The 21,472-nt window shown below is 33.9% G+C and overlaps 1 protein-coding gene and 1 non-coding gene across 3 annotated transcripts in view; both read left to right on the top strand.

Annotated features, from left to right (window-relative positions):
• Window positions 1-1,518: 1,518 nt before the first annotated feature.
• Window positions 1,519-1,625, top strand: LOC149080710 (U6 spliceosomal RNA). The gene has a single exon (XR_016193627.1). It is a non-coding gene; the product is annotated as a U6 spliceosomal RNA (small nuclear RNA).
• Window positions 1,626-5,218: 3,593 nt separating this feature from the next.
• Window positions 5,219-21,472, top strand: part of LOC149080708 (glutamate receptor ionotropic, kainate 2-like) — a 96,117-nt gene continuing 79,863 nt past the window's right edge. Inside the window, exon 1 of one of the 2 annotated variants that reach the window (XM_089239920.1) lies at window positions 5,219-5,509. In XM_089239920.1, coding sequence (XP_089096046.1) covers window positions 5,398-5,509 — 112 coding nt within the window. In that variant the 5' untranslated portion in view covers window positions 5,219-5,397. The remainder of the gene's footprint in view (window positions 5,510-21,472) is intronic. The other variant, XM_089239919.1, reaches the window with a different exon arrangement.

The following is a 21,472-nucleotide window of genomic DNA, read 5'->3' as shown; positions in this document are numbered from 1 at the left end:
AATTGTCACACACCAATATTTTTAATTGCCAATCCCACAAATACCCTTCTGACTACCGCCCTAATCGGTCAAATTTGCCAAAAATGTTTACATTCCTCCAGCAACACAAAAGAGCCGAGAATAAACCGAATTGGTCATCTAGTTGAGAAGAAATTTAGTCATTTGTTTGCAATACATCACTAAAATCTCCGTTGGTCGAAGTAATCTTAGTAGGTTTTAGCGCCAATTCGTTTTTTCACTTCACCGATCTCTCAGCGCTTATATAGCTCGCCATTAAATACGGATATCTTGTAGACAGAGGTAGTGTCACCTCATAGGATTTTTTATGCAAAATCAAATTGTCACCAAAATTTGTAACCGTGAATTCCGAATTTTCGTCGAATATCTACTTCGACAAACGCTGATTTCAGTATTGTATATATTGCAAACAAAAAAAGACTAAATTTCTCATGAACCAGAAAACCGATATAGTTTATTGTAAGCTCTTTTTTTTCGGAAGTTGGCGGAATGGAAAATTTTTGACAAATTTGGCCGATTGTAGCTAGAAGGGTGTTTGTATTGGAGATTAAAAGTTTTGGCGACAACTCCATTTTGAACTTTACCAATCTTTCAGTGCCTGTAGCTCGCCATTAATACAATATATTTCAATGAAATTGGTGTGACCTCATAAGATTTTTTAGTCCTTTCTAAATATGTGCTTAATTTGCGTGTAGGTCTCTCAGAAACTTCACAAGTCTGAGTTTTTCAGACTTGGCACATTTTTTTTCCACATAATCGATTATCCACCATAACTTGAAACCGGTTTGAGATCGGACAGAGTTGGTGAGGTGTTGTCATTTGGCAGAATAGATCGGATTCACCCCGTATATGTATAAATCACTCGTTCAAGAACGTTGGCTAGTATCATATAGCACAAAAATTAAATTTGTAAAAAATAGGCAATATTGTAAAAGATAGGCAAGTTTGTAAAAGATATATACAGGGTGATTCAAAACTCAACGTACAAACTTTTAGGGGGGGATAGAAAACACGAAAACACAAAACAGAATCATATAGAAATTTATGACTGGAAACCCCAACCTGATCAGCTGGAGGCGTTTGCGCTTCGATGGATTGGGCCTGGTGGACCCGTCCCGTAGCCATCACGATCGCCCGATTATATCTAGCTTGGATTTCTGGGGGTTTTTTTTCTACCCTGGAAGCCATGGTCTACGAGACGCCTGTTGACTTCGACACCGACCTCGTTGCAAGAATCTCCGTCGCAGCTGCAAACGTCCGTGAAATGCCGGGTATTTTTCAAAGGGTTCGACAATCAATGCGTCGCCGTTGTATAAGCGTGTATGGTAAAAGCTTTGAGCACTTGTTGTGAAAAACGTGTACACGTATTGTCCTCGTGTAAAGTATCGCTAAATCGCTAAATAAAGAGTTTTTCCACTCATTATTGGCTTTTCATTTCTGCATCTTCGTTTATCCTCCAGCTGATCGGGTTCGCTAGCACCACGCTCTGCTAGGATAATTGTACTCTCTTCGGCAGTACATATACTAAAATTGGAACGATACAGAGAAAATTAGCATGTCTCCTGCGCAAGGATGACACGCAAAATCGTGAAGCGTTCCACATTTTAAATTTTTTCTCGTCCGGCAAACGAGAGGCCGGGGTTCGAGTCCCTGTCGGGCAGCAATAAACTCTAGCGTGGTCCAACCCCTCGGGGTAAAGGGCTTATAGCCCTCATGGGACAGAGCGTGGACCACGACTGGTCTTACAATTACAGCTGATCAGGTAGGGGTTTCTGGTCATAGATTCGTATGTAGTTATGTTTTATTTTTGTGTTTTCTACCTCCCCTAAATGTTTGTATGTTTAGTTTGGAATCACCTTATATAGTTTTGCTTTGTTTTAAAGAACACAAAGATAATTTCTTTCTTATGTTCATCAATTAAATCAATAATATTATTTGTATGTAGAAAAAAAAACCAGCAAGACATACATAAATCAAACTAAGCTATCGTGGTTGTCTCACACACGTTTCCAAACCATCAACAATACCGGTAATCGAAAGCAATATTCTCTTCATTCACATATGCACATTAATCTAAACGGACTTACAGCGTGACATCGACAGCATCTACAAACCCACGTTAGGAAAATAAATAATATATATAAATTCGAGATGTATAGGGATTACGGGGATTATATAGAATAGTCGGGTAGCATGGAATACCGGATTAACTCCACCTTCTCGTATGGTCGCAAAGAGTAAGAGTGATAAACTACTTCAAAATGCCCCCATGATGTCCTACAGTCACCATCATTACGTCTGCTAAAGAAGTTTTTGTTTTTAAACTTTACTAAAACAACTTTCCAAAAGTCTTTATGGAAGAGTGTCTGATATTGAACTACGCACAATTTACATCAGATGCACGCATTTATGTTGTGTTCATTTAGTTTAGTGATGGGCAAAGTACAGCCCTCTTAGAGATTCTATCCGACCTACCACAGATTTCAAAATAATAGTATAGAAATTTTCAATTTCAGTATTTAGAAAAAAGTATATTTAAGATGGTGTTCCTTTTTTGCGTATGTAAAATAGATAGTTGTGAGAATTTAAATATAAATTTATTTAAAAACTTCAAATGGAACACATGCAATATATATATAAATATGCATAAAGTTATTAAAATATACTTATGTATTTTTTCATAGTTATAAAGAATAAATCATTGTCTCTCATTTGCAATGAAACCCTAGAGTCTGCAAAATATAAAACAAATCTCCCATTTCATTTCTAAGCATAAAAAATTCCAGTTATGAATCAATGTCCAACTATTTCCGGCCGGCCAAAATGTTTTCTTTTTGTTTTTTGGCCCGCTTCTAAAAAAGTTTGCCTATCACTGGTTTAGCTAATGATTCCCACCGCTTAGAAGGGATTTTTTTTCAAAGACGGTGCGTTGTATTATATGAAATACTGTAAGTTTTATCTGGGTTGAGCTTTGTGCCATCTACTGTACCACGTAAAGACGAAGCAGAATATCTCTTCAAAATGCCGCGAAAACGCGAGGTTTTCAAAAAATAAGAAAACTGAAGACATGGAAATAATATGTTCTTTTCTCTATAGGTCCACGTTGACTGTTCTGGGGCAGAGAACGAAGATTTTGTCTGTAACTTTCGTAGATGGACTATGACACCACCAACATCATCAACTATTAAAAAATGAAGTTTTTATTTTTTTACTGTCATGTGGGCTCGTTAAATGTTGTTTTTGATCAATGCTAGTTTTCTTCATCTTGAATACATTATTCCATCTTAAAAGACTATTTCTTATCACCCACCAAATAATGTTTTATTTATATTTTTTTCCTTGAACATATACATTTATTTAGTTTTAAACACATTTGTCAATGCGATGGCAAGAATCTAAATTTTATAAAAGTACAGTTTTAGGTTCCTACTATCTTTTAACTTATAATGATGAAAAAATTGCATACCATAATCCCCGCATTTCCTGTAAGTATACAGTACACTTGTACATGTGCTCAATACCATAACCCCTCCGGTGAATGAATTACGCTGTTCATACAAGATTAAAATACTCGAGCACTTTGCAGTTATTTGATAAATGCAACAGTAACCTAACTACCCGTTTTCCTGCATATTATTTAACAAAAAACATAACGAAAAGAGAAAATTTCCCACATCATCCTATTTAATCAAGTGATTAGAAGGGCGCAAAACGAAAATTTGTCTTTTTTTTTCTATTGTTATTATTATTCGTTTCTCTTTCAGCATGTGAATAGAATACTTTCTGCTATATTACATTATCTTTTGTCACTCTTTCTACTTGTCTTCATTATTTAGTAATGAGTCGTGTTGTAGCAGTTTTCTCATCATTACCTCCGTTGAGACCGCACACTGGTAGGAAAAAAAAATGAAATACTCTATAAATAAAAAATAAAGGGAGAATATAAGAGAAGAGACATATTTTGCGGAATAAAACGATAAAATAATAATAATAATAATGTAGTACGCACCTCGGCTAACGAAGATGATTCGTTCTGGAATCACGTTCGTTAGACGAAACGTGATTTCCCATACGCTTCTATGGAAAATCGTTTAATTCATTCCAGGTACTGCCCACAATTTAAAGATGAGTTTTTCGAAACACCTAAGAGCACTATAGAAGAGAGAAAAACTGACCGATGGCTAAAATGAACAGCGTCAAAATTGTGTAAATGGGAATTTATAAGATGAGATACTGAAGAGATATTTTATTTTACACTATGTACACAGGTGTTGACACAATCCAGTAGAGTAGTTCGTAGGTGTTCCCAACCATTTGTGATTTCGTCAGCTCATTTCTGTATCTGAGACATGCAAATGGAAGAGATAAACTCCTAGAATGTCCGCACTATTCAGTTTGATGCTAAGAGAATTGCACTGAAAAAACGCGTGCTCGGAAAACATTCTTTTCCTTTCAATGCCTTTTCTCTTAGAGGAATCTTTCATTTTACATGAAATGATTCAAAACTTTCAGAAAGAGAAGTGGAGGTACATCAGGAAAAATATTCTGAGATGGATATGAATTAATTGGGCGAGTGACAGTACTTATGATGATGACTGTCGCGAAAAATTTTAGCTCACGACGCGGTTGTTTTATGTTGGCGCGTGCATACATATGAATAAAAATATTTGTTTGCCAAATCCGTTTTGTTAGCCAAGGCAGAAAAATCAGGAAAAAATATTCGTTAGCCGAAAAATTCGTAAACCGAAGTAATCGTTAGCCGAGGTATCATTGTACTAACAAAGAGAACAACAACAACAAAAAATGTTTCCCATTAGGCTAATATTTCCTGCGTTCCTTAGTAAAAAGGGTGCGTTTTCGAAGGTGGTCGGTCGATTAACAAAAGACCAAAGTGAGTCGCGCCACCCGGAATTTCGCGCGATTAATGAAAATATAGCGTCCGCTCAAAAACAATGGGTTTTATTTTGTCGTTGGAGGATGAACGAGCGGCAAAAAGAGAATCGAGCGAAAAACAAATTGATGCGCGAAATCAAAAAGGAAAGGCAAGGGATCTCCGAGAGCAACGGGACAATGTGTGCGAGTGCGCATGCGCTATTGATGCTGCGCATGGCTTCTCGGAATCCCGCCTTTACCCGCCATTCCATCCATCTATCCATCCATCCGACCACCCACAACCCCCGACCTACCCCCCAGCTTGAGGAGAGAGAGAAGAGACGACTGTGGCGGATTGTGACCCCGCATCCTTGCCGCAGTGACTGGCTGCTTTCCATGGCCCTCCGAAGACGTAAAATGAGGGCGAACTCGGACCCAAAAGGTCACGTTAAGGGGCCTGAACCACGATGAGGGAGGTCGCCAACACTATCCGTTGAAAGTTTAGGGATGGAATTCGGCAGTGTCTTCTTCACCCTGTGCAACTTGGTGCTGCTACAGATCATCAACCTGCTTATCTTGGTCCATTACGGACTTGCTTTACCCAGCATCATTCGAGTCGGTAAGATGTTTTGATCTTATATTAACTTTTATATCTCGTCCATACTTGAGTGTTTATTTTCTGTGTTTTATCCTATACTTTGTTTACAATTTTTGTTTTCCATTTGGGAATCGTCTAGCGAGTCTGGACATTTGAACGCTTACGTCTAAAACCTCTTGAAAATAAACTCAATTTTCACGACTGACCAAAATTTTATTAAGGTGGAATAACTGGCAAATTAAAAAAAAATAATGTTTTCTTCAAAGTACGACCAAAAAATGCATCGCATACTTACATAGTGGTCCCTTTGGCTTAGAAACACCGTTGGCGAGAGTTGCACGTGCATTTACTTTACATTGTATTTACATGCTACGAAAGTTCACCTTTCGCATTGGACGGGCTGGAAAGAACTCGTAATTATAATTCCTTTTAGAATAGTTATTTTTAGCAATTTCTCCAAATTTTAAGGGGATAAGCCAGGTTTTTTTTTGGTTTTTTTTTTGCAATTTTTACTGACTCTGCGTATAAAAATTAAACTTTCCTGTAAGTCGATTATAAAGAAAGGAGAGAAATCATTTTTTGATTCGAAGTTATTCTGTATATTTTTCAACACACATACCAATGTAATTAACTTGTTATTGGAATCTATGTATCAACCTTCACATGAGATGGATAAGATAGTTTCGAGGGACATTATAGGTACTAAGAGCACGCATCTTGTACAACTCACTTTCAAATACTCGGCTGGAACCATTTCAGCTGACTAGCGGTTAATGGACAGCGTACCATACACCGTTGTGCTGGTCTGAGTTCGAATTACAGCTAAAACATAAATGCATTTGTCTAGCCGATCGGGATTTAAGAGCTAAGCTTGTTGTTTCGATGAGATGTTAAAACATAATATCCACCTTGAGAGAAAATTAATTAGAAATAAAGTATCTATATCATAATATATATAATATAGAATAATATATAGAATGATATATTATATAGAGTATCTATATCATGATATAGAATAATATATCAATCATGACTGCCTCTGCAAACGACAAAATCGAAAATATGCGTAATACGCGTTAAAATAAAAATGACTATAACATGATATACAGCACACGTGATGTACAAGAAGAAAATACAAAAAAAAAGAATAATATTTCTACAGTTGGTTCTAAACTTGAAGCAGAATAGGAAAAATTATAAGTTATATAAAACAGCGGAATGCGGCGATGATGGTAACCCTTCCATAAAATGGCAATTGGGGGAAATATAAAAATTAGAATTTTTATGTAGCCCCCCCCCCCTCAATAAAAACAATTTTAGTGGAAAAAATTTCACCTTCGCCTTTGTTATACCAAAGGAAATGTATCTTCTTACAATCGAATGAAAATTTGCTGAAATATCACTAAAATTGAAATCCTTTTTCTTGTTTGTTTCTTGTTTCGATTTTTATGTGTGTGCTAAAATAACTCAAAAATTTGCGAAACTTCAAAAAGTGGCGAAAATTAAAAATTTTTAAAAGTTTCAGTCACTGATATCTTGGTGAATTTTCATTAAAAATTTACGGAATTGACATCTTTCGGTATAAAAAAGGCATGCGTGAATTTGACTAATTGAATTTTTTTTGATTGAAGCCGTAAAAAAAAAATTGCTTTAATTTTTAATTAAATATGTTTCCACAATTATTATTCTATGAAATTGCCGCAATTATAGCTGAATTTTTCTCTTTTTTTGTTGGTATTCTTCCATATTTTACTATAGTGTTAGAATCAGCCGTAAAAATTTTATTCCTTTCGTACACTCTTCAGAAATGCACCATATACGTAAGTCTAGCACTGAAATACTCATTAATATCGACTTTTTATGTAATGTAGTTTTGTTATCTGATGGCAGAACTGTTGTGATATTACAATCCTTCACTTACCTGGAAACGCACGTGTATTTTGTCACGAGTATCTACATCGTGAACATGATGAATATAGGGTCTTCGATAATCTGAGCTAATACGTAATCCCTTTTATGTATCAGACTTTTGCCATCAAGTATCTGCCAGTAACTGGATAATATTTCCTGTAAGTAGAATCACTTATTTCACATAATACCTACACAATAACGTTGTTAAATGCTTTTAAGTGTTCTTGAATGCTTTTATAGATGTATCTAAAAAACAACATATTTCTAACTAACTTTAAGGTGTTTTTTATCTAACAAAGAAGTTTTATACTATTGTTATTACTGCCTTTTCCAATAAAAATCTGCGAAAAAATTTCGTTATTTTTATATAAGTTAAGTGCAAAATTCTCTTATATATATATAAAAAGTAAAGAATCTATCATTTTACAACCGTTTTTGAAATTAATGTGTATAAAAAAAATCATATAAAATAAATTTCGTTTTATTTTTCTAACATGCAGTTTATTTTTAATTTAAGGACATAAAACTTTGAGAGATATGAAATGAAACGATTTCCATTACACCTACGTTCTATTTTTATCATAACATTTCTTTTCAGTTGGAAATCTTTTGAATGAATTTAGTGTCTAATCTCTTTCGTCGTATTAAATATAGCTTAAGTTTATTCATGTGTTGTCTAAAGCTCGCCCACGTTTTTTCAACGATATACTCCTGAAATTGTTTGTAACATTAGTAACGTTCATTTTCGAATTAGGACATGCATTTGATGCGTGAAAACCATGTGACTTCTTTTATATTGCATTTTCCATAAAAGTATGACACATTCATACATTATTTTCAGGCACATTTCCCTTTTTAAATCCAGTTCGAATAACGACTCGTTTTGACTTTTTTCGAATTATTGTAGCATCATCATAATTATCACACTTAGTTATAAACGATAAAAACTTGTTATAAAAGAAACAGAAAAATTTATTGTTTTTCTATTTGCTCAAACTCTTGGAAAATCTTTTGCATATTGTAAGTGTCGCTCGTAGGAAAATCACCTGTGCTTTCAAGAAGGATCTCATCAAGTCTGGCAGCAATTAAAGTTTTCTCGGAGGTAAAGAATTTAAATCAGACTATTTCAGGAAACTAACTGCACACCTTGTTTTATTCATAAATAAAACTGTTGAGCTCGCAGGTAGTGAAGCCGATATCTGAAATGTTTTCCAATATAGGAGTAGTAGTTGTGGCAAGAGCATTCTGTGGAATCTCAGCTCCAAACGTCTTGCTTCCCATGGAAATCAATTTTCATTTCCCACTTTATTGATTCTCCATTTTCAAGAGCGTAGTGGGGTGGGCTGAGAGTAGAACCGAACGTGTCTGGGAGAGAATGATGATTTTCACAGGTAAGCGACGAAGTATACTCCGACGCCTGTCTACAGGCTTTAAGTACACACACATGCACACAAACCAATCATACAAATAACACGACCGCGGAGGAGAAATTTTGCAAACGGTTGCTTTGATATGCTAAGACAAAGATATTAAGTTCATCACTGTTAGCACAACAAGCCCGCATCGTGCTCCTATTTAGAGATGTGTACTAAGCCGATGCATTAATGCGAAGCTCATCAGATAAAGAGGATTTGTTTAAGTACGTAGTCATTAGAAGTGCCTGTAGCGAGTGATGTGCTCATCAAACACAATCTCTATCCCCCAAATCAAAGGTTTGCGCAATTATTCATATAGCAATTTCCAGCTCGATAGTATCCGGCCTTCGTCCGAAAATGATATAGTTCCTTCGGACTACTCAAACTCTCTCCATCCAGCGTTACAATTTCTAGTTCACCATTTCTAAGCATAATGAGATTTGTACCCGCTGAAATTCTGTCAATATATACGAAGTGGTTTCTCAATACTTCTCTAATAGCTTCCATTGCAAAATAAATACGCAGTCGTGGGGTCACTATGTTGATTTGCGGTACATAGATATCTGTGGTTAGCAAATCCAATTCATATATAAGCAAAGTAGCTCCTAAGACGAAATTAATGTCAGGATATCATACTTGGCTCGTCCATATCCAAAAATTATTTATAATTCCAATGGACTAGAGTATTTGAATTTTATTGCTGAAAAACACACACTTTAGATTACTCAAAATACACTTTCCAACATGAAATTCGTCTGTGTATAAAGTAGTCTGGATAATCCGAGGTGAACGGAACAAAGATCATCTCGGATATGGTCTTTTCTTAACTGGAGAACCACCAAAGATCCCAGTGTACCGATCAAAACCCTTTAGTCCCCGTCGAAAAATCTCTTTCAAGATGAAATTACTCACATTCGTACAAAAAAATGAGACGAATGAAACTCGTTCTCGGTGAAATTAGTTTTGGAGGAATTTCAAGAGGTTTCAGCACCTTGAATTATCTGGAACCTCGATCTTTCGAGAACGGAATTAGCTAGACTTCCAAAAACATTTTTGAGGCATTCATCATTATTTTTCTACCGTATTCCCTCACATTATCCGGCGTTCAGTGAAATTCATGGGACACTAGCTTTTTGAATGCTGGAATCTAGTCCGTTTCTAGCATGCCGTGAAAAGCGAAGTCTAATAAGGAGCCAATTAAATATATTTTTATAATAAAGATATTCAACCCTTTATTTTTGCAATGTTGTTTGCGAGCAACGGAAAGATATTGCTTGAAAGCAACACTGTTTTCTTATACTTTTCAAGTAAACGCATTTTGTATTTCGAGCTCGTTTCGGCATTGGAGCTTTTTAGCAACTCCTAGACATTCGATTTTTACTTGTGATCTGTTCACCAAGTTTCTATAATTACCAGCATTATGGCTCAAAAGTACGCATGTCTCCTATTTTTTGACAAGCCACGCAAGAACGGTTTTTGACCCTTGCATTTTGGAAGGAATATATGTGGAGGAGACATATTGCTGTTCATTCTTCAACAATGACAGAAAAGTAAGACGGCAAACAATGAATGACATTTTTATACTATTTCAAATCTATGTAAATCATATAAATACAGTGTTTTCTAAAGTATAACATCCCATAATTTTTTAAATATTGACAATAATTTTTTTGTCATGTATATATAATAGCATTCATTTGCATAATATATAACCCCTCAAAATTTTTCGCCTCTGGATATTCCAATGCTTGCCAGTTAAAGAATTAAGAATTTTCCAGAATCGATGACTGGAATTTCCCGGGTATGTTGCAAAACACGGGTATTCCTGGCATGCTGGTCTCCCTCGCTGTTGCCCGGCATGATGGCTAATGCGGGGGAATACGATATATTTCAATAAGCAACTACTGGTGAGAAAACCAACGTAATCAACTAAACATGCCATACATCTTTTTCTTAGAACGCTTTTAAATATTACATCGTTTGATGGCAGCAACTACTATTCCTCTCAAAAAGAAGTGAGCTCTTTTGTTTCCCCAGTGTTATTTTTACTTTATTTTTCAGTTTGTATTAGTCATACTTTCCTATGTTTATACATCGGCTTTATTAAAATGTTGACTTATCTGAGACCTTCTTTAACAAAAGTAGTCGATACCAAGTGCATATAAGCATCAAGAACGAGGTTTTGAAAGACCGTCCCGCTTACATTCACTTACATTCAACATATTTAAATAGGTGTCTTCTGCATACGAAGCTGGTATCGGCTACTTGTATAGGAGAGCACGTATGATTTATTGTGAGATACCGAACGGCATTCACTTTGCTATTCATCTCTAGAATCGGATCGAAATCTCTCAGAGCTCGTACGGCTCTGACAACAATGAACTCTAGAACGGTCTGGTGCAGACATTGTATGGCGATCGGGGGTATCCATCTGAAATTCTATTCTGAAGACAGAATCGCTGTTAACGACTGACGGAAGTTGCTTTCTTTTATTATTAAATTGTTTGCTGCGTTCAATAAAAAAAAACTTTCTTTTTTTTTTTTTTTTAAATTGGAGTTTTCACCAAAAGAACTCTACAATGGAATAAATATATAATAAAAAATAATATTTTTTCTCGCATAAAATGTTATCATTCTTAAGAATCTGTGTGTGTCTCGAAGAATTTATTTATCTATGTATTGTGTTGGAGGACTTTTCAAGATTTTTAATCAATTTATTTTAAATAACAATTTTAAAAAAATCGGACCTTATCATCATTTTTCATAAGATAATTAACTATTTTTGCGTTATTCAGTTCTGATGATAATCCTCTAATTTTAAAAACAGGGATTTGAATCAGACGAAAACTTTGTAATTGAAATAATGATTTCTAGGAATTATGGTATGTTTTGTTTTTTGGATTTCTTTTCACAGTTTGGCTGGTTTAGTCTTCATTTGTTTCTATCCGATTTATTAGACTTTTTTGGAGGAGAATTTATGTCATTTTGTATTTTTTTATGAATATCTAAGCAAAATAGACTTTTATTATCGAAGCAATTAAAATATTGTTTTTATTAAATGAAGAAAATTTCTGTGACAAATGAAATAACCCGAAATTTTTTATGAGGTAATGAGTATAATCATTAGCAACCCCGAATGTCTACTAGGCAAAAATTATAATAATTAGCAAAATACTTTAATTGTATTTATTAAGATGATCTTATTTGTAGTCAGTTTAGGAGATGTTCGTTGAAAATAAATGCATTGATTATGATTCCACTGATGTTAATTTTTTTTAATCGCTCGCTAGTGGATATATTCAACTGAATATATTGGATATATTCTTTCTGAATTTACTGTTATGTTATGGTACTGGAGTTTCATATTTTGAACTCATTATCATATTCCATTCAATATAGCCTGTTAAAAAAATGCCTGTAGTTAAAAAATCTGCATAAAGCAATTCTCTGAATGTAAAATATAGTGAATAAGTCCATCATATCGTACCGGAGATAGTATACATTCCTATAAATGGAGTTTTCTAGCACATTACTTATTTATGCCTTCAAAAAAGTTTATTCTTCAGAATACAGTTTCATAAAATATATATATATCTTGGATGTATGACTATTTCATTTTTTTCTTGGTGCATATAATTCGGAATACAGTATTTCTTACAATTTGGTTGTTTTGGTTTCATACGTGTCATGTTTTTTTGGGGAACATCAGCTGCAAGTGCAAAATAGTAAAAGCAGATATTTTGAAATTTTATCGGGATATTTATGGTAGTATATCTCACATAAAATGTTGTGATTTCAACTGAGGTACGTGTAAACTTTTCTAAAATATATTATGAAACATGCATCCAGATCAACACACGCTGCGGAAATTTCAAGTACAGCCACGTATATTTAAAATTTTGCATATTTATTATTCTGCTTCCTGTTTCGTAAAATTTATTCACGAAACATAAATGCGGTACATTTCACAGTCGCTTAATAAAAAAAAGTACGTTGTTTGTGTCGATTCCGGTTATTAATTTATTCTCTTTCTATCATATTTGTTAAACGAATACCGTGTATGATATGCGTTATTTGTAAATGATTAATGTATGGTGTACAGTATATACAACTTTTTTTAGAATAAGAATGATCCTAATTAATGCTATCCACTGCGGCCGAACATCTTTTCTCCTACTAAATCATATTTTCCTACAAGTTAATTGTTTATAGTTTCATTAATATCAGCTTAGTTAAGATACGTTTGGTGTGTTCCATGGGTTTGTAACGACATTGTAGAGTCAACAAATTGGATGTCGTGGAGTAGTTCCCATTTCTGTTATGTGCCGAGCAGCTGGATTTCTCTGTTCTTCATTACGTTGCATAAGTTCTCAGATGATCTCAACAGGGTTGAGATGCATTGACTTTCAGAAGCCAGGGCATGACCTTAAACTCTTATGGAAGTTTCTCAAGCCACGATCGCACAACTCGAAACATAAATAGAAGTAAATTTTTCTGTTATCAGTGCTCGAACGCACCAGAATAACTGCAAGACATAAATGAATGGAGATCTTCAAAAAGACTGATGCTTGTTGGGAAACCCATCTTAAAAATTTGCGTGATTCTTACCAGTCGACGCTCATCGCGTTCAGTAAGAGTATCTTTACGGCTCCGCGCTTATGTTTAGAGTTCCATATTTCCCGAAACTTTTTGTACTCATGTGCAGCATTGAAATAGTCATAATCAAGAATTTAATTATCACTTCTATCTCTTAAATTCTGTGGCGCATCGTCAAAGTTATCAAACCGCGTTGAAAGTCACTTAAATAATGATTACCATGACCGACAAAACCGATTGCACCGACAAAACAACTCTACGAGTTTTTTTAGATGTTTATTGGATTATGTACGAAATAGCAGATGCATCCAAGACAATGCATGGGTGACAGTTCAATGAAGTCATATTATTTATAGCAGTTTTTCTGGCGTTCCGGTACATAAGTAATATACATTATTTATTCATCAAAGATGGCTCTAAACCTCTTTGATCTCTGTGTGTCAGATGAAAATTACAAGATATCCAATTTATATTCGTATATGTCTCTAGTTACTATGTCTTCGAGATTTTCAATTAATGATTTTTTTATTATTAAACATAATAATTTTGGTAACTCTTTAGAATTTTAAATGAAATTATGTTCACAGCACGCGAAAGGGCCTGAAAAAAAACAGCGAACGTCTAAACTAACTTGTTGAACTAACTAACTTGTATTAAAATATTCTTTAATGCATTTTAAATTTTTTTTTGTCCCCACTTAACAGAATGAATTAGCCATTAAGCCTACTCGTAAATGCTTAATAAAAAATTGGAAAGGTTATTTTAAATTTTAGTTTTCTCCTTTTCTTCAGTAAAAGTGATGCACGCTCTAGAGCTCACTACTCGACGGCAAAACACGGAAAAGAAAATATACCACAAAGTTGCGTGAAAAACAAAATAATTGAAATTTCACAAATTCTGAAAATATGGGACATTTTAAACCCATTCGTTATTAAGAATGAAAGCAAAGGAACGATCATTGACATTTTTTTCCTCCTTGTTTAAATCCGCTTATCGTTATTCCGAGCCTACCCTAATAAGATGAAATGTGTTTAATAAGGTTTATTAATAGGGTATTTCGATTAATTTGCAATTTTTTAACATTTCTGAAAATGAGAAGCTTTCTTCTTAATAAGCATCGTAATATTTTCGGGTTATTAACGATGACATTTTTTTAATGATCTAACCATAAAGCTTTTCATTCATAATGCGGTAAAATATAAATTTCAAGCTTTGACTGGGTAATAAAGAAAATTGCTCTAAAATGGAGCTATCTAATTCAATGCGTTCTCCATTATAAAGTACTTTTCATCAAAGAAAACAAATAGTATTGTTTCTTTTTATAGTATTTATTTTGATAATCCTTGCAATCAAGATTTTGTGAAATTAAATACTTCCGTCGCAAGGAATGCTAAACGAGGAATTATAATTGGACGTATATTTAAAAATTAAAAATGTGCTGCTATTGTATAAAAAAGTTTGTGAGTAGTTATAGGACATCAGTATTAGTACGTATATATGATACGATAAATGTGATAAATCTGGTTATTATTCATAATAGCCGAGCATTTTGATAGAATTCATAAATTCCCCTAAATTTATCTGTTTTACCGGTCATTATGCATAGTACCCGAGCGTCGTTGGTAAATTTAATAACTACTAAAAAATTATCACTTTTACCGACGATTATACATAATACCCAAGCGTCGCATCGTTGGTAAACATAATAAATCATACCATATGACACTCACTATACATGAAAATTCATACATGTATTGTATCATTATATGGGTACGATCGTAAAATTTTTTACCATTATATTGGGATCCGACTATATTCATCACACATACTAAACTCATTTGGAATTTTTTTTCATTTTTATTAAATTCACCAATTACACTAGGATATTATGCATATTTACGGATAAAGGCGATAAATTTCAAGTATTTATCAAATTCATTTTGTTATTATGCATGTTCGCCGGTATAATTATGAATTTATAAAACTTACCAATATGATTGGTAAGTATGCATAATAGCCGATTTATGACATTTACCGTAACATATAGACCTTTACATTTTACTCAGATCAGCTTAAAAAAACGATTGCGAAAAAACGAGTTTGTATTACTTGATACAAAAATATGCGGAAAATTTTTGCAGGAATAAATTCATTGAATGAGTTTCTATGAATTTGCGGTGATAAAGATAAAATATTTTCTTGGAATGTGCAATGAGGCGTTCTAGCAATAAAGTATTAGACGGAAAAAAATACACATAATTTACTCGTTGAACATTGCTAATATTGGAATCTAAAAAATTCGTAGATGCGTGATTATTGAAAATAATTCATAACATGAGGTAATTAGTCTAGTATTAGGAAAATTAATAAATAAAATGTTTCATTTATTACATGAGCCTTCACGGTCCCCAATAAAGGAAGATCTAAATTAATTTTTGCTGGATATATTAATATCGTTGATTTGGGTATTGTTTATATAAAGATCATAGAAATGTGATTGGCTATATATAGTTTTTGTCTCTCTTCTCTTTCCATTTGAATGCGTGGTTTTGTCGCCGGTTATTGGCATATTCAGCGAGTTATAGATGAAGGAGTTTGATTTCATTTCTCGGTAGAATAAAAAGACTTGTATTCATTTTCAAATATGAAATGAATAACAAAGGTCTACAATAAATACTTTTTCGAAAATATTTTAGCTTTGATAACTGATTTTTATATTACTTTCAGTGCTGATTCTAAAAATGCAATTCATTTGTTTTTACCACGTAAAGTTTTTCGGAAAACTATTTCATATTTTGGGACAAGTAACTCAAATCCAAATACAGTAGAACCTCTCGATAACGGACACCCGTGGGACCAAAAATTTTGTCCCCTAAGGGGCCGTTCAAGTATTACTTAAGAAAATGTTTAGCCATTTTTGACCCCCCTCCCCTCCCTTGTCAGCAAAATTTCGTCATCAGCTCTGCCTCTCTGAATCCTAACTCATATTTTCATAAAGGGTGGTTGATGACGTAAGCATTATCCAAACCCCCCTCCCCCCCCCCTTGTCATCAAAAGTCAGCAAATCGGAACCCCCCCCCCCATCGATTATGACGTAATACCTGAATGGCACCTAACGGGGAGTGTCCGCTAATGGGAAGGCAGATATACAGTGGAACCTCGCTTATACGACTTTCACATTTACACGAGGTTTTGCTTGTTGTAATAGGTATCCTATACATTTTAATGTTAAAATGTACATGTGACTGTGTGTTCGTGTAATTGATACAACGGTGATTATGCATACTCACCAATCGTCTCGATAATGAAAGTTTGATTAAATTTCATATTATTTATCACTTTTACCATCGATTATGCATAATTCCCTAAATGAGGTTGGAAAGTTTGATAAATAGGGAAAAATTACAAAAACCTTTCTTCTCTTCAGTAAACTAATTAATTTTTTTACCCGTACATGATACGCGCAAATTTTTTATTAAAAATTAAATTAAATTAAAATAAGTGTGAAGAAGATAGAAACAAATCGCTTATCTGCTTTTTGGTTGAGATCAAAGTGGTCATCGTACTGGAAAACTCGACTTTTTCGGATATAGTTACCATTCAGTTATTGTTATCAGACAACCCAAGTCCCAATGCGATCAAATTTAGTGGTGTGGATAGTACTTGGCTGCTATGTACTCTTAGGTATGGTTACACAAGTCTCTTTCCACGGGTTGATTCCACTTCTTTTGAGAATTTTTTCTATGTGTTGACTGCTGAATCAGGTGATTTAATTAGTATTTATCATTCTCATTCGACTGAATAGAATCCATTATTTCTTATTTACTTCAATTTTTTTCACATAAAATCATTGATTTTGTTTCAAAAAAAACCAACTTGATATCTACGTACAACTTACATTATGCGTTTTTTATGTCTATACGATGGAACTGTTTATTTGTTTTGTTTCATTTTGAGAGTCTTGACATCCTCTTCTTTCACTGGGTGGGAATGATCGAGATGATCTACGCTGTCATAAAAATTCAGTACCTGTCTGGAACGAGAAGAAATAAAGCGAGAGTTGATATCGCCATCAATACATTCTTCCTATTACTTACAAAACCAAAATAAGAGTGTTCCGTTCTCTCATCAGAAAGCTCTTAGTAGGAATTTATCCCATACTACACAACACTGAGCAACTCGCAGACGTCTGTCGAGCTTGAGCGATGAATGGTAGGGTGTTTGCGTCATTTACTCGGACGACCAGCTAGCTGTCTGTATGCGGAGCGGGTTTTTCTGACAGCATTTTCGCACAACGCTGTCATTTTTTGTCTGGTGGATCCATTCCCATCAGCATTTCCCTTGCTTTTTATCTCTTGCACTATTGCTTTTTTTTCGCCATTATAAGAACGCTTCTCAAAGGATGCGACACCTCTCATTTATCGCTCTAGTAAGAAAGCTAGAATTATTATCGTTGTAGACATACAACAAGCTTCCCGTCCACTAACAACAGCAGGCTAAAAATGCTTATTCCAAAAAAACAAAATCTTTGAATGTCAAGAACCAAATTTATTTAGGTCTAAATATAAATTTTCTTTCAATTTTTATATGGTATGCGAAAATATCTTTATGGATAAAAGATAACAGATTTATTTCAAAGGAGAGAACAAAACATGCAATGCTTGATAATTCCTCGTAGAAACGTCAAAAGAGATTCATTCTGTAATTTAAATGCATTAAATTTCGCATATGATTTGCTACCAGCAAACTAAGACTTTCTAAATATATCACGTGGAGTTGTTTCATATTCACTTTTTCTTCCTCTCCCCGCCCCAGATTCTCTATAAAAGCTTTTAGGTTAAGATAAAATCCATGTCTTCCGAGATCTTTGTGTGAAATCCAAAATGGGAATTAGAAAGGATTTAGAAAGGCATTACACATCGTTTGCTTAATAATGGGATAATTAATGTAGGGACTTGGTCGATATAATTTAATCTTTTGCACAGCTTAAGTGGATTAAAAATATGGGTTTAAACTTTGAAATATCGTAAATAGTATAAATATTTTCTTCTAACGAAACATTTTCTCATAAGTAATAAGAATAAAACGTATTTTACATGACTTACTTCATTTAAAAACCAATCACACTAAATCAATATACTCTTACAAAAGATCTCAACATTTAATAATCATGAAAAGCAATACAGGATTTCATTGTCAAATTTTTAAGGCAGCTCATAAAACTAAGGAGAGTTACAAAAATGATTTGTACACATAATTTGGTGTAAACCCCTGCAAGTGTTGAACGTCATAATAATCACTCTTGAGAACTGAATAATTGAGTATAAATAATTTTTTAAGTGCTCCAGAAATTTTAACAAATTTTACTGAATACATTAACTATTTAGTGAATCCTTCTAGAACATTATAACTGTTTAATATTCATGAAATGCTCAAGTGAAGCCAAAAACAATATTTGAATTTTTGATGGGAAAATATCAATCTAATTAATCCTTTCTTATTTTCTCCTATCCTTTCATTGTTCTCCGTCAATTTAATTTAATCATTTACTTAGTAAAATGAATTCCCGAAGTTTAAATTGTTTTCTTTCTTTTTTTTTTTGAGTAATCAGCCGGGTCAACAAAATCAGAAAAAATGTTCTTTGATCGTTCTTGAAAAACTTAATGTGCCATATTTATACGATCACGTTCATGGCTTTTTTTTAATTTCAAGATACGTAATACTCAACGTAATTTTTGCCCTTTTATAACAAACAACATTGATACATGAAAATATTCAGGAAATCTAAAATTAGAAATACAAAATTGAATTTTGTTGACTATGCTTGTAGCAAAAAGACATTGACTCTGGTCAAAAAGACATTGACTCTGGTCAAAAAGACATTGACTCTGGTCAAAAAGACATTGACTCTGGTCAAAAAGACATTGACTCTGGTCAAAAAGACATTGGCTCTGGTCAAAAAGACATTCGCTGAGTTACCAACGGACGTTCTGAGGTTTCAAGAGTACAAAACCTTCTCAGTGCTCATCAAAAGTTTTCCCATTTGTTGAAAAGAGATAGCGCGTAGATGACCAATGACCACACAAGCATATGGCTACGGCAAATATCGCAAAACTGAATGGACATAGAAGGAAAAGCCTTTGCAGTTTTTCCATCTGTCAAGTTCTCGTTCGAGTAAGTATGCAAAAACATGGAGCGAAAAAAGCATTCAGTTGATGGAATGGTTATCCAAAATAAGCTTTTAATGGAAGCAGTGTAAAATAAAAAGGCAAAAACTCGAGAGAAAAAATTTTAACGATGGATTTTGGTGTGACAAAAAAAAATTACTTCGGATTCCGTGATTCTGACAAAAAAGTGATAAATGCAAATGGTTCATATGAAAAAACATGGTTTATTGGTATCTTTTTTTTTTGCCTAGAAATACCATGTCTAGCGTTACAGTCAGCTTTTGTTAGGATACAACTGCTATCGTTTTTCAACCAAAAGTTTTCACAGAAAGATGGTGCCCTAAATAAATAGAGTGTAACATGGAAGTCTGGCAAAATTTTCTCAGGGTAAAATCCTAAATGAATTCCTGTGGAAGCACAAAACGCCGGCACGACATCGTACCAGAGATAGATGCTTGAACAACATCATCTTGCGTGATAGTCTCGCCATACTCTAAATTTTATTAGAACAACGCGAGTGTTATTAATATATTCTCTTCGGATAAGGATATGCGTGATTTTCAGCAGTTCTTCAATGTTCTTGTGGAAAACATTGCATATGGGCCAATTTTTTTGGCATTTCTCCAAAAAATGCGTAAAAATCGCACCGTGAAACGTTTTTTTTGTGTTTAGAAATATGTTACACAATAAAAATATTCCGCAAATGTTGAAATGCTCTTTTCATTCTTCCTTCATTACCTTCTTCTGCTCTCTTAATATTTTCTTCAAAAAATAACGCAGTATGGGAAAATAAATTATATGACTCGGTTAAGTTTACGTAATAATGTTTTTTTTCAGCTTTACGATAGAAAAGGTTTAACACACATGATACCTTAATTAAAGTATTTTTAATGGTTTTTTAACATCGAAATTGTCTCTACCTTGTTACGAATTACGAAAATTGTTGGGTCCGTCCTGTTCGTGATTGCTGTTCAAAGCAATGAAATTAAATAAGAGCAAGTTTTCTTGTTCCTCGGAGCTTTATAAGAAAGAACTCAAGTTAATACGGAGAGAGACATTTCCTTAAATATTCTGGTTATATTTGCATAATATAGTAATTCCAGAATGAATTTAATATCGGAACCAGTTTTTTCTATTCTTTTTGATAAGTGACACGACAACTACAATGAAACAATGCGATTGAAACACTCGTCATTTCCTCTTTCTCACAAAAACGCTTAAGGAATGCAGGGTGATGGAAATCGATGAAAATAATGTGATAAAGATTGTACTAGAAAAAGAACTTTAAACCTGCAGTTTTATTTTTAGTAACAGAATAAAACGTCTATAAATCATGGAAAATCTCCGCCCACATTCTTTTCTGGCACAGTTTCTTCCTTGTTGTTCAGTAAGCACTACAATCCCGCAGTATACATGTTTAGTTGGATCTAATTTGGAAGAAAATAACTGAGCCTTACCGATATTCTTTCTTATACTTTCCAGGAAATCGTTATTTTACGTCCGCAACAATAAGTTCACCATCAAGAGTGAGTGAAAATTATAAACCAGTAGTTCCACGAAGAGATTTTAAGTTTCTTTTCCCATAAATTTTGATATTAAAAAAAAGTACTTGGTGCACTTATTTCGGTGAGAAGCAAAATCGTTTCTGCGAAGTAGCTCAACTCTCCCGTCACTCACTTTTCTCTCCGACAAAAAGTAAGCACTTTAGGAAAATTCTCGGCCAGAATGTTCTGAGTAGGTAAATATTGCTGTCCCGTAAAATCCGAAATTCCTATGGAAATACCAAAATATTGCGTATGCTAAACGCAAACTTTACTCTTTCAAGTTTTCTTTCGGGGAAAAAGTTTAGTTTGACTTTTTAAAGCTGATTTTTGTTTTCCTTTCCTCTGAATGTT

Source organism: Pholcus phalangioides, unplaced genomic scaffold, assembly GCF_987345545.1.
Source record: "Pholcus phalangioides strain wild (caught in Gottingen) unplaced genomic scaffold, Ppha-v1.0 ptg000011l_1, whole genome shotgun sequence".
Classification (NCBI taxonomy): Eukaryota; Metazoa; Arthropoda; class Arachnida; order Araneae; family Pholcidae; genus Pholcus; species Pholcus phalangioides.
Note: the sequence above shows the minus strand (reverse complement) of the source record. Positions and strands in the feature narration are given on the sequence as shown.